The sequence below is a fragment of the Adiantum capillus-veneris genome, chromosome 18 (genome assembly GCF_014529385.1).
Source record: "Adiantum capillus-veneris isolate H3 chromosome 18, ASM1452938v2, whole genome shotgun sequence".
In the NCBI taxonomy this organism is placed as follows: Eukaryota; Viridiplantae; Streptophyta; class Polypodiopsida; order Polypodiales; family Pteridaceae; genus Adiantum; species Adiantum capillus-veneris.
The window spans coordinates 78,110,029-78,129,380 of NC_140948.1; the positions used below are offsets into that span (position 1 = coordinate 78,110,029).

Consider the following 19,352-nt stretch of genomic DNA (forward strand, 5'->3'; position numbering starts at 1 on the left):
GCTCAAGCATGGCTTGAGTATCTACTTCATGGATCATCAATAGTTCACTTTTGATGCCCATGGAATCTCAAGGAGATCGACACACCCTGTGGCTCAACTTCATGAAGGGTGCACAGAGCTCAGCATGACCGACTTCTTCTCTCTGTTTCTACAAGCCGACAGAGGATGCTTGCCACACAATATTGGTTAATTCTAGTTGAAATTGCTCGACAAGGTCGATTCTTTTTGTCATGCTATTTGCAGCCACATCAGTTGGCTATTAGCACTACCCGATCTATGTGAAGCAAGGCTTCTATTTATGCATCAACGTTTGGCATATGCTATGAGCATACAAACTTGGGAAGGCTTTAACAAACTGTTTACAGGTTATTTCATTTCGTATACAACAGAGGTATATGATACAAGAGGGCACGGCAGATTTGGCTATGAGCCATCTTACACGAGCTTTCCATTTGGAATCTCATGACAACTGGTTGCAGCAACAACTACCAGGTTAGCCAAGTTTAAGTTTTTCTTAATTTTTCCATGTTTTCACTTTACTTGGCAATTACTGTCATTGTGCAAAGCAAAGTGCTTTGGCAATTTTATATGAAGCACGGCTTCTCCCTTGTGCTGAGATACTGCCATTGATTTGGAATCAAGGGCTTTGGCACACAAGTTTGGGGAATTGGAAAAATAGGGAATGTCAGCTCACAAAATCCCTACCAGTTTATTCTGTGCAAGGCACTTATGGTTTTGGTTCTCACGCTTGAGACCGTTATAGTAGCCAAGGGCTTACGTTTTTGCATGCAAGGCATGCTAAGCAGGTGGCATGGATTCCACCACTTTATGCATTATGCTTCCGCTATCACACTCGCAACTCTGTCAAGGACAGACTAAGTGATGGATTGTTGAACCTGATGGTTGGTTGCTATCACCACCCAACAACACTAAAAGGAACCTACATCTAGGATTTATTTCACAGGCAAAGTACCAATGCTAAGTCATTTTCATACAATCACGACCCTGCAAGGCAGGTAGATCAAGATGTGGTTGTGTTTTTCTATTACCTCTCTCAATGAGAGAGTCATAGCAGAAACTTGTTGCATGCTTATAGGATACGCTGCACGTTAGGCATAAGATGCACACGAGCATGGCAATCAACTATACACGTCATAGTCATTCAAGGAAAGTTCCGGAGCCCAGCATGCTCTTCTTCTCTCTCGTTCTCTCTCTTTAAGGGAATAATGAAAATCTTCTAAGAAGCTTTTGATACGTGTTTTGCTCGTGAGTCAGCCTAAGCGAAGGTGCTCTAACTCTCAGCTAGCACGTGGCTAAGATGCTCCTCAAATTAGTCTTCATCGGTTCGTCCATTGAACACTAATTTGCACAAGGGCTATGAGCCACCCAGGCTAAGAGCCATTGTCAGGCCAAGGGTAAGACCCAACTATTGGCATTCTTTGGGTGATTGTTTTCAAGAGTGAACAGATCTACCCAGGGAAGTATACATCGATGTTAATGGACAAGCAAGGGTCTTGTCATTCAGGATGTTTACAGTGTCATTTTTTCACTACATGTTTTCAGTGCGACACTCAAGTTGAGTTTTTGATAAATCTAAAACTCACAGCAGCTGATCTCTACAAGGAAGTATAGATGCAGCAATCACTTGCGACAACATGGCTGTCCATAAAGAGCTAGGCACTTCCCTCGTATGGATTCCCTGCTCTCTCTATAGCACTATGGAGTGTCTATGGACATATTGTTTAGTGTACGACCCGGAGGGTGACTGCTAAATCACCTCATAAGCATTGAGGAGCACAGTTTGATCTCTCCCAGTTAAACTTTCAAGGAAATAATTCCGCAATCTACCACACGGTAGCGGACGACTTCAACTTTTCAAGTTGATTCCAATCATTATGTACACGGTTAACTATGTTGGTTACCGTTGCCTGCTCATTGAGTAGTTTCTACAGAGGGTCTTACCAAGGGGTTTGACTACATAGATGTTAACCAAAGGGGTTGGATTGCGAAGGCAATACCCACGGTTCCCAGTGCAATACTGTTTGTTTGTTCAGGTAGGAGATGTGCTCCTCTACGTTTGCGTTCGAGTAAGTGAACATTACGTTCAAATCTCCAAGTACGCATCTATTGATTTGGTGTTATTCCATTTTTTGTATGCTTTGCTTGTTTTTTTTTTCAAGACGTATAAGTACGCTTGAATGTTGCAGAGCCATGCCAAGGGCATGTCGGCACAAAGTATTTTGGGCGAAGTGTCCAATCTACCTTTCTGCCTTATGCTGTTACGAACCTACTTGTAGGGTTCGATTTAGCACATGTTGTCACATGGGATACAACATGGTCTAGGAACTCAAGGAGTTTGGTTTAGCCAGTGTGGAGCATGATAATGAGGGTCCCTCTCACTCGCATCGTAGAGTGTTCGTAGTTACCTCCACACAAAAGTACAGCTCGTACTTGATGGATGTCACTTTTCCTGGCATCCTTACTTGAGACATATTCCACAGGTGGAGAATATGAATCTCTGGGACTGACACTGGCGCCCAATTCGAAACGATGTGTCGCGACGAAGTCCCTAGGTGCTGGCCGCATCCGTTCATTAGACCAATTGACGCACACAGTATCAGGAACAATTTCAGTGGCCAAAAATTGTCGGGTACTAAGTACAGACTTGTTGTGATTACAAGTGCTGTGAAACCACCTTAACGGAGGGTTGCTTCTACATATAGCAAAGTATGCTACGTTCATGAGAATGTCTCATGGTTGGTTCCTAGGTGTGACCGGGTTGTCACATTCTATTATGGTCCAACTTTTGCTGCAAAGTATGCTACGTTCATGAGAAGGTCTCATGGTTGGTTCCTAGGTGTGACCGGGTTGTCACATTCTATTATGGTCCAACTTTGTTGCAAGATTTTCACGTAAGTATCGTGGGAAGTCTCGTCATGGAATTGCAGTTTGGATATGTTTGTGTTAAATGCATGCACACTGGGTGTTATGGGCCCTAGTGTTTAACAAAAATTTATTTGGAGCGGCACGCAAATCCATGGATTTTATTCTTTCCGCACCCTTTTGCATTGCTAGTGCAATCTCTCTTGCAGATTTCGTATGAGTTTACACCCTGCCATACAAGGTGATGGTTGAGTATGGATGTTAGTGATTGGTTGTTGGAACCTCCAATCTACCTTCAACCTAGTTGGTTGTCTCCATTCCATATCGAGTATATGGCTGGATACTCAATGGTTGAGTCATAGTTTGTCGTCAGTCGTGGAAGACTGTCTGTAAGTGGTTGGGGAAAGTACCTCACTCTTACTGCTGTTATTCATCCCACGTTGGATGGGCAGCTTACAAGTATTCTATTTAGTACTAAAGGATATGCTAAGCGCACACGTTAGTAAACCGTGCTAAAGGATCTGCTAAGAGCATACGTTAGCACAATGCATTCTGAATAGGTGATTCCCTCCTTATTCTAGAATTTGCTTAGGTTAGGTTTTCAACTTTGAACACCTGTTGTGGTGGGGCTGGATACCGATAGTTTCATAAGTCAAGGACTTAGTAGGTGTGCTGACAGAGTATGTTGGCATGTAACCTTTGTTAGGGGTGAACATGTGGTTCTGTGTGTTCCAAAATGTTCATAAGTCTGACATGAGGATACTCCCTATTCTATCTTTCAGTAGCTATGAGTTTTTCAAGATACTCACATGAGTTATCATGAGTTACCATTTAGATACGGGTGGTTGCAAAAGGACAACAATGTTGCAAAATCAAGATGTTGCTCTTGGTTTCATTGAACCTCCTCACTACACCAGGTATCGATCATATGGACAATTGGCCCGTGTAGAGGATGCCAATAAGGAAAACATCAGTGTTCTTACGAAGATACGACCACTTGTGTTTTCGAGGACGAAAACGCTTCTCCAAGGGGGGAGTACTGTCAGGCCAAGGGCAGGGCCAAGGGCTAGGACGGACATGCGGTCAAGGGGCGCTATATTTAGGGGCTAGGAGTCTATATATGGCACAGTTGGGTGGAGAGTTGCATGGTCCAGTCCCCCGCATCCTTACAGTTTCTTTCCGGGTGTTACTATAGAAGAAGCTTGGAGAACCTACGACCGCACTTCCATGACCAAAGATGGGACACCCTTTCACCAGGTGTTCGTCAGAATCCAGAATGATCCCAGTCAATGGTTTCGCAACCTACGCCTTTTGCAGATTCGAGTAAAGATGAGATATTCAGATGCCCTCTACCTTGATTCTAAGTTAGGTTGTTGTTCTATATCTGAAGTTTATGGCAAAATTAATGCACTAAAGAGCATTGTAGGACTTGATAAGATAGAGAATCATAAGGAGCCTATTTTCAAGCGTCCCAGTGCTAAACGCTCTTTTCCCATTTTCAAATGTAGATGGGGTTGAGCATGTATTGAGCAAAACTTTTATCTACTGAACAAAAGTGATTCATGAGCATTTTGGTTTGTTTTCCACTTCTCATGGAATCCTTTGTTGTTTTTCACATCTAGATAAAGATGATGTATTTTTTATTTTAAAATAGAAAGCACTTAAAAAGTGAATATTCTACAAGGGTTACTTTTTAATTTACAAGCATTCAAACCTTCTTTTTGGTTGTCACATTTCTCTTTGCAACCACTGTAGTTTTTTGTGTACCGTAAAATGGAGATTGGTTGTGCCATTCCATTGGCTATTGCAACCAATGGCTTGATATCTTCTGGGGTAGCTGTAAGTGCATCAACGGGTGAAGAGGAGATACTGTCATCTCTTCCTACTATTCGCAATGTGCGTGCAGCAAAGAGAGCAGCTCGAAATGTCGGGAGCAATAGTGCACCTGCTAATGAACGGGAGATACTTTCATCTCTTCGTATTCGAAATGTGCGTGCAAAAAAGAGAGCAGCTCAAAATGTCGAGTTGAATTCGAAGAAGAAAATTATAGAAACCTTGCTAGAGATCAAAGCCTCCTGCAATAGTATGGAGACAATGTAGACCAATGTCTCCATACTATTGCAATAGTATGGAGACAATGCAGACCAATGTCTCGGATGTGGTTGAAACTTTAAGCTCTGCATTGGAGATTGAAAGTGGGATACTATGGAAATTGCGAGAAGAGACAAAAGCATCAAACTTGCAGAGATTAGAGAGTGAGTCATACATGAGAGAGAAACTTTCCAAAGTTGAGGATTCTCAAAAGTTGATATTGGCATCTATTGAGAATCTTCGAAAAGAGGCTTCGCGGAGTCAACGTGAATCAAAAGGACGAATGCCATACAACAATCTACGACAAATCGTGCCAGGATTGAGAAGTATCGTCAACAAGCTCGGTGCTTTGACAAAGGTTCAAGGTTCAAGACTTTCAGATATCCGAGCTACCTCAAATAAATTAAGTGCTCTGGCTAGATTAGTTCGACCAAAGCAGCGTCAAGTTTCTCAACGACCTATTCCTACTAATCCTACTAATGGTAGAAATATGTAATATTTTGTTGTATCTTCATCAAACTGTTCTTTTTAATTGAGTCAAGCCGTTGTGTCAAATGTATTTAGTCCTACTTATGGTAGAAATATGTAATGTTATGATGTATCTTCATCAAACTGTACTTTTTAATTGAGTGACTATCAATGTGTCAAATGTATTTAGGTTAGAGGATATAGTTAGATGTCCCAGTTTATATTGATTTTTATTATGCATAAGAATGTTCTTTTAGTGACAAATCCAAACTATATCAAGTATATTGTATTTATATGAGATCTATTTGCACCTGATTTCATAGATGGTATCTGGACCACGTATATTATCACCTGGTCATGCACGACGTAGTCGACTGCGTGATGATTCGCGAAAGGCGAGGCACCAAATAGAACGAGAGAGAACAAGGCATTCACTACAAAGTACTATTGGAACTTTATTGGAGTACAATGAAAGGCAAAGCATGCATGTTGTACATGAAGGAAACTCTGAAGCAATGAATGCTAGGACGACAATGAACTTAGTAGAGGGAAACTATTCTAAGGTAGAAAAGCACTGTTTGTCCATCCGCTTTGAGTATCCAACGTCTCTCCTTTTACATCACAAGTCTATGGCACCAGTTCTATCCAAAAAGTGTGTGTTGCACAATTTAGGAAGCTTAGATTATGTTTGCTCCAAATGTGGAGCAAAGGCCTGGAAGGACGAAGGAAAGACTATCCAAACATTTGTGGGTAAATATTGCTGCTCTGATGGAAAAGTCCAATTACTTCCTTTGAATGAGCCACCAAATGAATTGAAAGATTTGATGAGCTCAACCACAACAAGAAGTAGACAATTCTTACAAAACATTCGAGGATATAATAATGCATTGGCATTTGTGTCTCTTGGTGCCCATATCGATGAGACTATTAATTATGGTAGGAGAGGTGTATACACTTTTAAGGTTCACGGCTCTATCTATCATAGCATTGGTTCTTTAGCGCCAGCCGAAGGACAAAATGAAGTCCCACGCTTTGCACAATTATATTTTTTTGATACTGAACATGAGTTGAGCAATAGATTGCATCATGTTTCAAATTTAGATCGTAGTATTCTAGAGTGTTTACAAGTGATGATGCATAGAGTGAATCCTTATGCAAATGCTCTACGATCTGCTGCTTCTTTGTCTGGAGATGCTATTGTACCCAATATGAGGATGGTTATTACGGAGCATCGTTGTGATGGTTGGCAATATCTTGCTCCAAGGGGTTCTGAAGTTGCTGCAATTATTCCAAGACAAGGGAATGATAGAAATATTGGCTATCGCGACATTGTACTAAATTTTCGACACGGGGGTTTGAAAACAATCTCCAGCATGCATCGAGCTTACATGTCCTTATTATATGTTTTATTATTTCCAAGTGGAGAGGATGGGTGGCATCTTTATTTACAGACTACCGATGGAAAAAAATTGAGTCAAAAGCAATATTATGTCTTTCGCTTACAAATAAGAGATGATATTGTGGAGTGTCTTCTTCGAGGAAGTAGGCTATTACAACAGTATATCGTGGATGATATAGTACTCTAGAGGAATCACGGCTTTTGTGGATGCGAAATAACCAAAAAACACTTCGTGGTGAAGTGTACCAAGTATTGGTTGACATGGTTGAGGCTACAAATGGCTTAGAGAGGGCTGAAGGTCAAAATGTTGGCCGTAGAATTGTTTTGCCTTCGTCTTTTGTTGGAGGTCCAAGATATATGTGCCAACTATTTCAAGATGCAATGGCTATTGTTCGTAGTAGGGGAAAACCGGATCTCTTCATCACATTCACATGTAATCCACGATGGAAGAAAATAGATGATGCATTACTACCTGGACAAAGTGCTGTTGATCGTCCTGATCTGACTATACGAGTGTTTTATCAGAAGTTCCAAGATATGATGCATTTACTTATCAAGCAAGCCGTATTTGGGGAGGTGATTGGACACGTTTCAGTGATTGAGTTTCAGAAGAGAGGTCTTCCTCATGCACATATATTGTTGATACTTGCATCCGAATATAAACCCACAAATACATTACACTATGACAAGTTGGTTTGTGCAAAGCTCCCTGACAAGAATGTGTTTCCAGAATTATTTGATGTAGTGAGTCGTTGTAATGTTCATAGGCCATGTGGTCCTTTGAACCCACGTTCTCCATGTATGGTTGATGGTAAGTGTAGATTCAAGTTTCCACGAACATTTTCTACGTCTACAAATGTAAACGAAAGTGGATATCGTGTGTATATGAGAAGAGATGATGGAAGGTTTGTTACGTCTAAAAATTACAATTTAGATAATCGTTGGGTTGTTCCTTACAGCCCTCTCTTATCACTAAGATACCAAGCCCATATTAATGTGGAGATTTGCTCAACTGTCACTGCCGTGAAATATCTTTATAAGTATGTCTACAAGGGACATGATCGAGCCACTGTTGTCCTTCAAGATGATGAAGGAGCTACTGATGAGATCAAGGGTTATCTCAATGCACGTTATGTTTCTGCATCTGAGGCTATGTGGAGAATATGTGGCTTCGACATGCATAGTGAAAGGCCAGCTATTCAAAGATTTCAAGTACACCTTCCATTGCAAAATATGGTTACATTTCAAGATGGTGATGATGTATCACATTTGCTAGATAATGAGCAAAATAGAAAAACTACCTTGACAGAATGGTTTGTTGCAAATCAAAATTATCCTAAAGCAAATAGATTCACATATACTGACTTTCCAAATGGTTGGGTATGGAATAAAAGTCGAAAGGCATGGTCTCCACGACAACAGGGTGTTTCTATTGGAAGAATGTATAATATTGTCCCTACTGCTGGTGATGTTTATTACCTACGAATGCTTCTCAATATTTGCAAGGGATGTAAGTGTTTTGAAGACTTGCGTATGTATGATGGTCACATCTATGATACATACAAGGAGGCATGTATAGCTAGAGGATTATTGCAAGATGATGAAGAATGGTCAATTTGCCTCCAAGAGGCATCTTTTTTTCAAAATGGAATGCAGTTGAGACAACTGTTTGCACTCATATTAGTCTTTTGTGATCCACTTCATCCGGCTGCTCTTTGGGATAGATTTTGTATTGAATTTTGTGAGGACTAAGTTTATGACCTAAGGATGCGTATTTCAGATGCAAGTGTGCGATTTGATGTGGAAAAAAATCAAGCTTTGCTTCATATAGAATGCTTTTTGCAACAACATGGCAAGAGGCTTTGTGATTATATGTTGCCTGAAATAGACTCAACATTGGTATCCTTAAGTGAAAATGGTGCTATGGCTGAAGAAACAATGTTCAATGTTAATGAACAGTGTAGTATAGCAGATTGTATGGAAACTTCTTTAAATGAGGATCAGCGAGATGCGTATCACCAAGTGCTACAAGCTATTGACACACATTCAGGAAAGGTATTTTTCCTAGATGGTCCTGGTGGCTCAGGAAAAACTTACTTATATAATGCACTTCTTTCACGAGTGCGAGGAAGTTGTAGAGTTTCTCTTGCATGTGCATCCTCGGATATTGCAGCTTTGCTTTTGAGTAATGGAAGAACTGCTCATTCTAGGTTTAAGATACCTTTGGATCTTCACTCTGAAGCAACTTGCAATATAAAGGTAAATAGTCAACTTGCAGAACTTCTAAGGAATGCAGCTTTACTTATATGGGATGAAGCTCCCATGACACATCGCTATGCGTTTGAAGTAGTGGAAAGAACTTTAAGAGATATTATGCAGCGAGATACTTTGTTTGGTGGAAACACTACAACAAAAGAAGGTGTTATCGACGCTGCCCGTCGCTATGAGCGTCGCTATACGCGTCGCTGTGAAACCAGTCGCTATTAGCGACGCGCATAGCGACACATATAGCGACGACCATAGTAGGAATTTTTTTTCTTGGACAGAGGGCAGGTAGCTTGGCCTGTGCCTAGTTAAAAAATGGACACACCCACAGCCAGACTTCCTACCCTCTGCCCAAGAAAGCGAGCAGCACCAAAATATCAACCATGCTCCCGCGCGCAGAAATTTCGGCAGAGTTCCCTTTGTTTTTACATAAACTTTTCAAAAAAAACCATATCATGTATACGCCTCCTACATGCTATCCATGTAGGATCTCACATGAGATTTAAGGCCAATGAAAGACAACCGTACCAACTGAAAACCATAGCCATAACTTAAAAGCATAACCATAACTTAAAAGCATAACCATAACGAACCATAACCATAACTTAAAACCATAACCGACTATAATCACTTTGATCAAAACCATAATGCAGATAACCATAACCATAAACAAAATTAACAATAACCATAAGCATAACCAGAAAGAGAAACAATAACTGTCTATACAATGACAATGACAATAATCATAACCATAAGGGAAACAATAACTGTCTGAACACTAACTGTTTGTACAAAAAAGAGACAAAGAAGCGTGTGTGTGTCTCACAAAGCATATAGATGAAATCTGGTCCACTAATGACTAGGCGTCGCAACCTGCACATAGGACAACTCACAAAATTAGTGTTGATATTACTTCACATATACTGACTTAATTAAATCAACTCACACATATTAACGTCTCACCTCAAGCGATCAGCGAGACTGTAAGGCCTCCCAGTCTACAGGCTCTCCTGAAGCTTCAAGATCATTCAGTACTTCATAGATACCTCTGCGATATCCATCTGACTCCTCCTCGCATGATGGAGCTCGATGCATCGCAAGATTCTACGTTTATACAAAAATCAAAGTAATAAGAATACATGATTCATCGCGTTTTAAAAAACGCCATAGTTAAAATTGGATTAGAAACTCACAAACTCATAGCGAAAGGTGTCGAAGCCTCCGCTACCAAGATGAGATGTCTCCCTAGTCATCTGTCGTACCTGCGTGGCCTCACGCTGCTGTCTGAACCGCGTGGCTGTCGCTGTCCGCTCATCCTCCCTGATCTACAGCCACGTCTCGTGTGGGATGCCCGAAGGCTTTGACGAGCCGGTCCTGAAAGCCTTCCGAGCTGCATCTTGTCGATGTTTGATGGTGTCGCGTGCAACACCGTTGATCCACCACGCCGAAACAACGGAAGAACCCGGAGCAGGCTGGTACTCTCTCAGGATGGTCTCCACTATGTAAGCAACTTTTTCCTTTTCTTGCTGATCCCAAGACGTCAGAATGCTGGTCAAAAACTGCAGCTCCACGAGCTGGCAAATCCGCTGTCGCATCTAAGTCCCGACTCTATCCATGTCAACAGAACCATCTCCCTGTATAGTATAGAGCTTGGAGGCACTAGTATCGTGTGCCCCCCAAGGTGTCCGAGGTGTGCCAAGAGGTGTGTCGAGAGGTGTGCCAGGGTAAGACGGGGGTCGTGAGCGAGGAGGGATCGAAGCATCTGTGAACCCAAATTGCGCAGCAACATGATAGGAGCATTTTCTTTTAAGACTAAATCATGAGGTGGAAAACCACCACCAAGAGTAAGGCTATTCATATATTCAATTGTGTACAAATGTGTGTTTTCCTCTGACATACAAATTGAATTTGTACTCAGATACTCTTTGCAATCTCCATGCATTCTTTGCAATGCATAGTCATTAATTAAATCCACCTCTTTATTCCGTGGAGCAAGTATTGCTCGATCTCTGAAAAAAGTTGCATGATTTTGCAAATGACACAAATCTCCATATATAAAGCTTAGAAGATCTGCCAAACTATTTCCTGGAAGCATCATGTGTGAAGGTATTTTGACTCTGTCTAAGTCTCCTCCATCATCCATAACCCCATTGCCAATATCAAGCACCCAACGGAAAAAACTTTGTTGAAGTGAATTTGTGCCGCAATCAACTATACGCATATTTTTGGTAAGCCTCAGTATCTTCGTGTATTTCCATATGTGAGAATGACACAACGAAGCATTTACAATGTCTGTACGACTACCTTTTGGTACAACAGGTAGTATTTGTCGAAAGTCACCTCCAAGCAAAATGACTTTTCACTACAACACTACATGGAGATATCGACGCGCGTATATCGACGAAATTAGCAGCCTTCAATATACGCGTCGCAATGTGCGTCGATATACACGTGGAAAGGCTTTATTTCCCACGCGTATATCGACGCGTATAGCGACGCAAAAAAATTTAGCAGAAAAAAGAAAAACCCGCGAGCAGCAGGGGCCATTTTCGCCTGCGCTCTGCTCAAATCTTGGCCTCCACCTGCTGCGCAAGTATTATGCCCCCCCCAACCCCTCTCTCTCTCTCTCTCTCTCTCTCTCTCTCTCTCTCTACATCGTGTGTGTGTGTGTAGGAAAGAGAGAGAGAGAGAGAGAGAGAGAGAGAGAGAGAAAGAGAGAGAGCGGGTGTGTGTGTGTGTGTGTGTGTGTGTGTAGAGAGAGAGAGAGAGAGAGAGAGAGAGAGAGAGAGAGAGAGAGAGAGAGAGAGAGAGAGAGCGGTGTGTGTGTGTGTGTGTAGAAAAGAGAGAGAGAGAGAGAGAGAGAGAGAGAGAGAGAGAGAGAGAGAGAGAGAGAGAGAGAGAGAGAGGTGTGTGTGTGTGTGTAAGAAAGAGAGAGAGAGAGAGAGAGAGAAATGTGTGTGTGTATAGGTAATCAAAGAGAGAGAGAGAGAGAGAGAGAGAGAGAGAGAGAGAATTAATGTATGCTTAAGAAACTAAAATTAAAGAAAAATAATTAAAGAGAGAAATGAAATGAAATGTTATATTAACGTCTTCCAAAGGCCAAAGTGACCTATGAGACATGAGACAAGAAAGTTACAATGTGATGGATCTGATACAAAGTCAGAGTAAGAAGATGACAAAATAAAATATTATGGAATCCTAAACTGCTAGGTATGGACTAAATGGCTAAATCAGCTAGCTAGGATAGGTAGATCATAGGAGATCCAGCAGCTGTCGTTGGCGGATCTCATCAATCTCCTCCATGGTCAGTAGTCTGACCAGGCGTTATGCATGTCGAGCCAAAGTGACCTAGCTAGATCCTCTGATGCAGCCTTTGTCGATGTTGTGTAGTCCTCCGCAGTCGTGGACGTCTAGATCTCCCTAGCTCAGTCGCTCGTTCGATCAGTAGAGAGATAGGGAAGTAGAGAGAGAGAGAGAGAGAGAGCGAGAGAGAGGAAATAGCTAGAGAGATAGACAAAGAGAGTTATATATATATATATATATATATATATATATATATATAGAGAGAGAGAGAGAGAGAGAGAGAGAGAGAGAGAGAGATAGGAAATAGAGAGATAGAGAAAGAGAATTATATATCTATCTATATATATATATATATATATATATATATATATATATATATATATAGAGAGAGAGAGAGAGAGAGAGAGAGAGAGGTAGGGAAGTGCAGAGCGAGACAGAGAGAGAGATAGGAAAATAAGGAAATAGAGAGAGAAAGAGAGATAGCGAGATTGAGAGAGAGAGAGAGAGAGAGAGAGAGAGAGAGAGAGAGAGAGAGAGAGAGAGAGAGAGAGAGAGAGAGAGAGAGAGAGAGAGAGAAAGAGAGATAGTGAGAGTGAGATCGAGAGAGAAAGAGAGATCGAGATCGCTTTTTTGAGCACGAACCATGCAAGGCTTCTGAATCTTTCTCAAGTTGCTCATCCATCTCCACATTATCTTCTGGCTTGGACATGGAGGCCCTGTCGGGTTTACAATCAGGTAGAAAACTTTCATTGGGCTGAGAACTTCTATGGCTTGTGCATGTGGTGAAAAAAACACCCGGATGGGCATAATATCCTTGGAAAAACCTGTGCAAAAAATTGCAAACAGACTGAACATTACAAAAATGACAAAAATGGTCATGCTTTAATATATGATTCATCAAGTGCGCATTGGAAAGATTTCTCTGACAGGCTACCTCGGAATGGAGGCAGGTGGGTTCTTCTATGAGGATTGTTGTCAATATTGAAAACACTCAAGCGGAGTGTTATTACACTCCAAACATTGTATTCAAGGAAGTATTACAACTAGCGAGCTCATAACAATAAGTTCAAATTGACATTGTGGCTCTCACTTAAAGTCGGACACACTTGATGTTAAATTTTATTCATATCTCTCAGATCAAAGTATTTCCCACGAATGGACCCTCGACGCAGTGCTTCCTATGTAGTGGGTCACATCATTGAATTCATTCGAGGTATTTATCTTCTTTTTTCAATTATTTTCTTAACTTGACCTATTATTTTCTTGAGAAGATTGGCTTATACATTGACTTAATCTGATGAAGATCCACCGCAATGGAGGGGAAGAGTTCCTGCTATGTTTTTGGTGATCTTATTTGATCAAACTCATATTATATTATAAGAGTTTTTATATATGGTATATTTGTAGTTTTAAGCTTTTATTGCTCTACATAATTCATGGATGCCTTTGCAGAGATCACTCCTATCGAGGTTTTATCATCGTAGGTGTTTATGAAATGCTATACTTAGGTAGAGATATGTCCATGGAAGTTCTTGGATATTACCATGTTGCCTTTTTTTCAAACCACGAGCATCGTCAAATTCAAGTTAATATTTGGTTTGTGGGTGACGAGAGGCCAGTCAATGCACAACAGGTGGGTGTTGCTGGAGACCGCACTACACCATATCGATTGAGGATATTTACTCAAGTTGAAACACCACCCCGTATCTTGCAAAATGTATACAACATAGGTCCTTGGACTTATAGAATCCCTAATGTGGTCTCTCGAAGGCTACACTTTGAATAACTATTTTGTATTGTCTCTTTGTGAAGTTGTGAAATTTCAAAGTCTTTTGAATTGCTTTCGTTCCTCTCTCTCTCTCTCTCTAAAACAAAACAAAGGACATGATTCTCTACGGCATGATCGTCAAAGTCTTCTTTATTCTATTTCATATTTTTTCCTCTTAAACTTCCAAATCTGTGGTGTTAGAGTAGATAAAGAATGGCACGACACATCATGGTTTCGTACACCCTCAATGATGTACCTACTTATATTAGAGGTATGCAAATGTAAAATCTTATCTTTGTTACTTACTTTTACCATGAATGAGAACTTTTTGGCCTTTATTTTGTATGTTTACACGTGTAACATTATTTCTAGATCCTCCATTGTGGAGGGGTCTTGCACATGTTGAGGATATTGTTCGTATTGTCGAGGATTTTGAGATCCTTCGGTACGTATAGCTTGAACTTGAATCCATATGACGTTAAATGTGTTGTTACTTTTTATGTCTGAATGGTTGGTTGTTATTTTCGTTGCAAGCTTCAATATTATTGCAGACATTCTGTCTTGGCATTATATGAAGCACGATATTTGAGAAGTGTTGTAGGTTATTATCACATACAGTTGATATAGATGATATGCGAATCAATGTACGAGAGTTAGGTATACAATGCCCTCTCAATTGTAACTTTTTATACGGTCCCTATGGAGCGAATGAATGGATGTTTAGAATCTATTCTTTGGGCGAATCACCTCGACGCCTCGGTCGCAGTGTTCGACGTGTCGGACCTTGGATCTTGAGAGTTCCAAGTAGAGTGTGTCATAGGCTCAACTTCTCTAGATGATCGAACACTTTGATCCATTGTTTATGCATTCTAAGTGCCATATGTTTTAGTTACTGTTGGCTTAATCAAGTGGGTTTTAATCTACTACATAGGTTAATGTGTGTGTGTGTGTGTGTGTGTGTGTGTGTGTGTGTGTGTGTGTGTGTGTGTGTGAGAGAGAGAGAGAGAGAGAGAGAGAGAGAGAGATTTGCGAATTGCTAATGTAGGTTAACATGGGTTATGATGTATTGGCTATTCTCCCAATACATATAAGGATGAATATATATTTGAAAGTTAAGGAAGAGTACATTTGTCAAGGATATGGTACATGGTCTTGGTGGCATCATTGGGTGTATTCATATGCTGATGGATGGTATGGAAATTGTGGACGGTTAAGCATTACACTATGTAAAGTGTCACAAATATTGAGCGAAATAAAATTGATGAGAGTCCTATAAGAACTACATATGGTTGATATTTATCATGTCACTGTTTGTGGTTGTGATATTTAGTTGCGAAAGATATATCACAATCACAAATCTTACATTTCGGATGAAGAGTTTAAAATTTTGAAACTAATTGTGAAGTTTATCAATGTGGTATATTGGAGTGATCCTCATTCGTCCAATTATAGAGTAGAATATGAGTCGTTGTAAACAAAAAATTTGAGGTTGTTGTAAAGACTTTGACCTAATGAACCTCTTGACACTTTTTGGCATAACAATTAGTAATTGAAGTGTTCGTATTGCGCTTATACTTTTTTAAGTGTTTAAGTGGCCATGCTGATCATCTCTCTCTCTCTCTCTCTCTGTCTCTCTCTCTGTCTCTCTCTCTCTCTCTCTCTCTCTCTCTCTCTCTCTCTCTCTCTCTCTCTCTCATTTTAAGATTTGAGTACTAATGTTGTCTTCTTTTCTTGCAGCCAATTAAATGGCCCACGAAATTGTGAATATTTTTCCAAGTGTAAAAAAATTTATTGTTGATGCCTTTGAAGAAAATATGTTACCTGCTGAACGGGGATGGCAATGGGCATGGGAAGTGATTGAGAAAAACTACACTGTTTGGGGGTCATATGTAGATGAAGAGTTGGACACGATTTACATCAAGTTTCTTGATCCCTATTTCTTTCCCAACATTAGGCTCATGCTCTTAAAGCAAGAGCTTGGGTTGATTCATCATTACAAGATGTACTTGAGCTGGGTTCAAAAAGTAGATTTAAGAGAAGTTTGTAGAGCTCCAATGCAATATCTTGATCCTGTTGAAATAGCACGACTTAGAGTGCTATGCAGGTATGTTCCTGAGCCTTTTTGGCAATAATGTAAACTTTAAAAAATATATATATATGTCTCTTTAGTCATGTGCTTTTATGTAATCTCTCTCTCTCTCTCTCTCTAAGTATCTGTGCAAAAGAGGTTAAATGTACAAGGAGTAGTTTAAAGGGGCTAAAGACAGAAAGTGTCGATTGTGTGAGTGTCGATTGTGTGTGTGTCATGGAGAAATGTATAAAGATGCACACACACACAAACACATACAGAGTGAGGTGGCAAGAGTGAGCGAGGCCCGCCGGTAGGCGGGGCGTGCGAGCTAGTCAAGATTAAAAGCGCTGTGTAATTGTGTGAAAGGCCTACCTGACGAACGAGGGTCGTGGAGAGGAATGTATATGCCAACCCAGACGCCAGTGAGGGGGTGGATAACTACGTCCTTGGAGCAGACGTTCGTACGGAGAGCACGAGGATGCGGATGCGGATGCGGATGAGGATGATGGCGGCAGGCTGGCGATGTCTATTCCAGCAGGCGTGAGAGGCGATGGTTGACGCTGCCATCACGGTGCCTGGTGCAGCTCCACAGTAGATCGTTTTCCTTCAAGCCCACCCGCATCCACAGAGGTATTCTCAACCTCCCTTCGGTCATATACTCCTCCCCCGCTCATGATGATCCACCATCATCCCCCATGCTCGTCTTCTTGTTGACGAGACAAGGCAAACACACACACACACACACACACACACACAGGGAGAGAGGAGAAAAAGAAGGAGAAACACTCTGATATTAACGTTGATGAAGCATTTGTGCACTTTTAAATTCCTTGAAACTATTTTTGTACGTACATGGACAATTTCTTGTAACCATTCCAAGGAACCCGTTACATAGTTACCACTGTACACATTTGGTCATGGCTACATAAAGAATACAATTGTATGACCCATCCTTCGGACATGGTAGAGAGAGCAAGAGGGGAGGGAGGAGGGGAGGGGGGTGTTTCCCAACTGTTTTTTGGTGGTTCCCCGTTGTTTAGTATATAGAGAGATAAGGATGAAAATTATCCCAATTGAGTGAAGAGTCAAGACTGCGTATGCTTCACTCTAAGGTTGTCGGTTTAATAGCACTTTGATCTTCGAACCGGCTCAAGGTTATATTGAGACACACTCTTGTCTCGGACATTGCCGTGGATTCTTCATTAAACATGGATGTTCACTTAGTAAGATAAGGCTCTTGCCCTTGACCACTTCAGCATTTCCTCCTCCTTGGTTGGATCCACGCAAGGTGGGGAGTCTCGCTAAGATGACATGCCTTTGTTGTTTCAGAACATTCCATCATAGTGGTCCTAGGAAAACCCTACATGAGAACATACATATACACATCTCATTGCTGATGTTTGGAAGGAAATTTCAGTTCATCATCATAGTGGTCCTAGGAAAACCTACACACACCTCATGGGAACATATATATACACAAATCATTGTTGATGTTTGGAAGGGAAAATCAGCTCAGGGTGATGGCATGTATAGGTAGTACCACTTTTGGCACCTTTTGGTGGTACCACAAATAGCCCCCTAATAGCCCATATGAGGAGGCAACTTGAGTGTTTTTCAAATTTAAAAATGGAGAGAAAGGGAAAATATGTTTTCAAGGGTATTAAGTTATTATAAGAGCATGCAAATTGTACATGCGTATCTAGCTAATATATTCGGATGATTACAGTCCACATGCGTGGCTTCCCATACTTTCAAAGGTGCACTAATGTAAAGTTGTCGACCCTGCCAGTCTCCTCAGCGCTGGCCTCTACAAAAACTTTGAGACTCTTCCTGCATTTCAAAATTCCTCAAAGTGCTAAGAAGTTCTTCAAACTGTTTATTAAAGCTTGTCAGGACTTTTAAACACTTGAGGCCCTTATTAAGCACTTTGAAGCACTTTAGTGCTGGAAGATGCCATAGAATTCTTGTAAGTGCTCGCAAGTGCTAGAATCTAAGTGATTTACAAGGGTTTTTATCAATATTCAAGCGCTTTGAAGCACTTGTAAACACTTTCAATCACTTTGGAAATGCTTAGAAGTCCTTTCAAATACAAAAAAGTTTTAAAAAGTTCCTACATGTGCTTCGAAGTGCTTATAAAAGAGTTATTGGCCCTACAAGAGGTTGTGTGCTCTTGTGACGCTGTTAGCGACGGAAATACACTGGGTTTTTATAACCCCCGACGTTGCTAAAACCATCGCTAATAGCGTCGCTACGAGAGCGTCGCTATAACCGTCGCTCCATACGATCCACATTTCTAAGGTCAACTCTGGCTCCCAAAGTATCTTTCTTGCCGGTCAGATGGTCCCATATGTGCATTGGATCGAGCAAGTGATTGATCATGAGTCGGGGCCAGTATGGTAACTCATACCATAGAGATAGTCTCTTCATCCCTGGAGGCAATCCATCATCGCACATCTCCTTCTGCTCTAACCATGCTTGTGCAGACATCCTTGGTGGCTCTCTTCCCAAAAAGCCATCGCGTAACACATGATTCTCTGGAAGATACGCTTGATGACCTTCGTAGATTTGCTTCTTTAGTGAGGGCGCCCTACGTGCATTCAGTCTAGGTCCACATGTGACACATGCTCTGTATCCGCTTGTTTGAAGCCCTGCATGTATACACATGATAATAGATCAACTATGGGAAAAAACAAGATTTACAGTGTTTGAGTGAGGAGTGTCAATAGATCACCTGAGCATTCTGTTAGCCTGGGATAGTCATGCATGGTCCACATTAGAATGCCTCTGATCAAAGCATTCCGTCGTCCTGTGTGTCGGCTCATATCCACCACCTCTATGCCAATCCACAACTGTTGTAGCTCTTCCAATAGTGGACGAAGATACACATCCATATTCCCCACTTTATATCGCCCTGGCACAATCAAGCTTAGCCATAGGTGCCCCTTCTTCGTAGTCAACCACGGGGGAATGTTGTAGTTGACGATGACAACGGGCCATACACTGTAAGATGTTGATCTTTGACCAAATGGATTTACGCCATCCATAGCCAGGCCTAAGCGCAAATTTCGAGCTTCCCTGGCAAAATCCGACCATGTTCCATCTAT

At 41.2% G+C, this 19,352-nt stretch overlaps 1 protein-coding gene across 1 annotated transcript; it reads left to right on the forward strand.

Moving 5' to 3' along the window:
• Nucleotides 1–7,102: 7,102 nt before the first annotated feature.
• LOC147435920 (uncharacterized) lies at nt 7,103–16,806 on the forward strand. Its single transcript, XM_086487807.1, has 4 exons — nt 7,103–8,351; nt 8,730–9,260; nt 16,071–16,281; nt 16,704–16,806. Exons 1-4 carry the CDS (start codon nt 7,103–7,105, stop codon nt 16,804–16,806), a joined length of 2,094 nt encoding a protein of 697 aa, XP_086343933.1.
• Nucleotides 16,807–19,352: the final 2,546 nt, after the last annotated feature.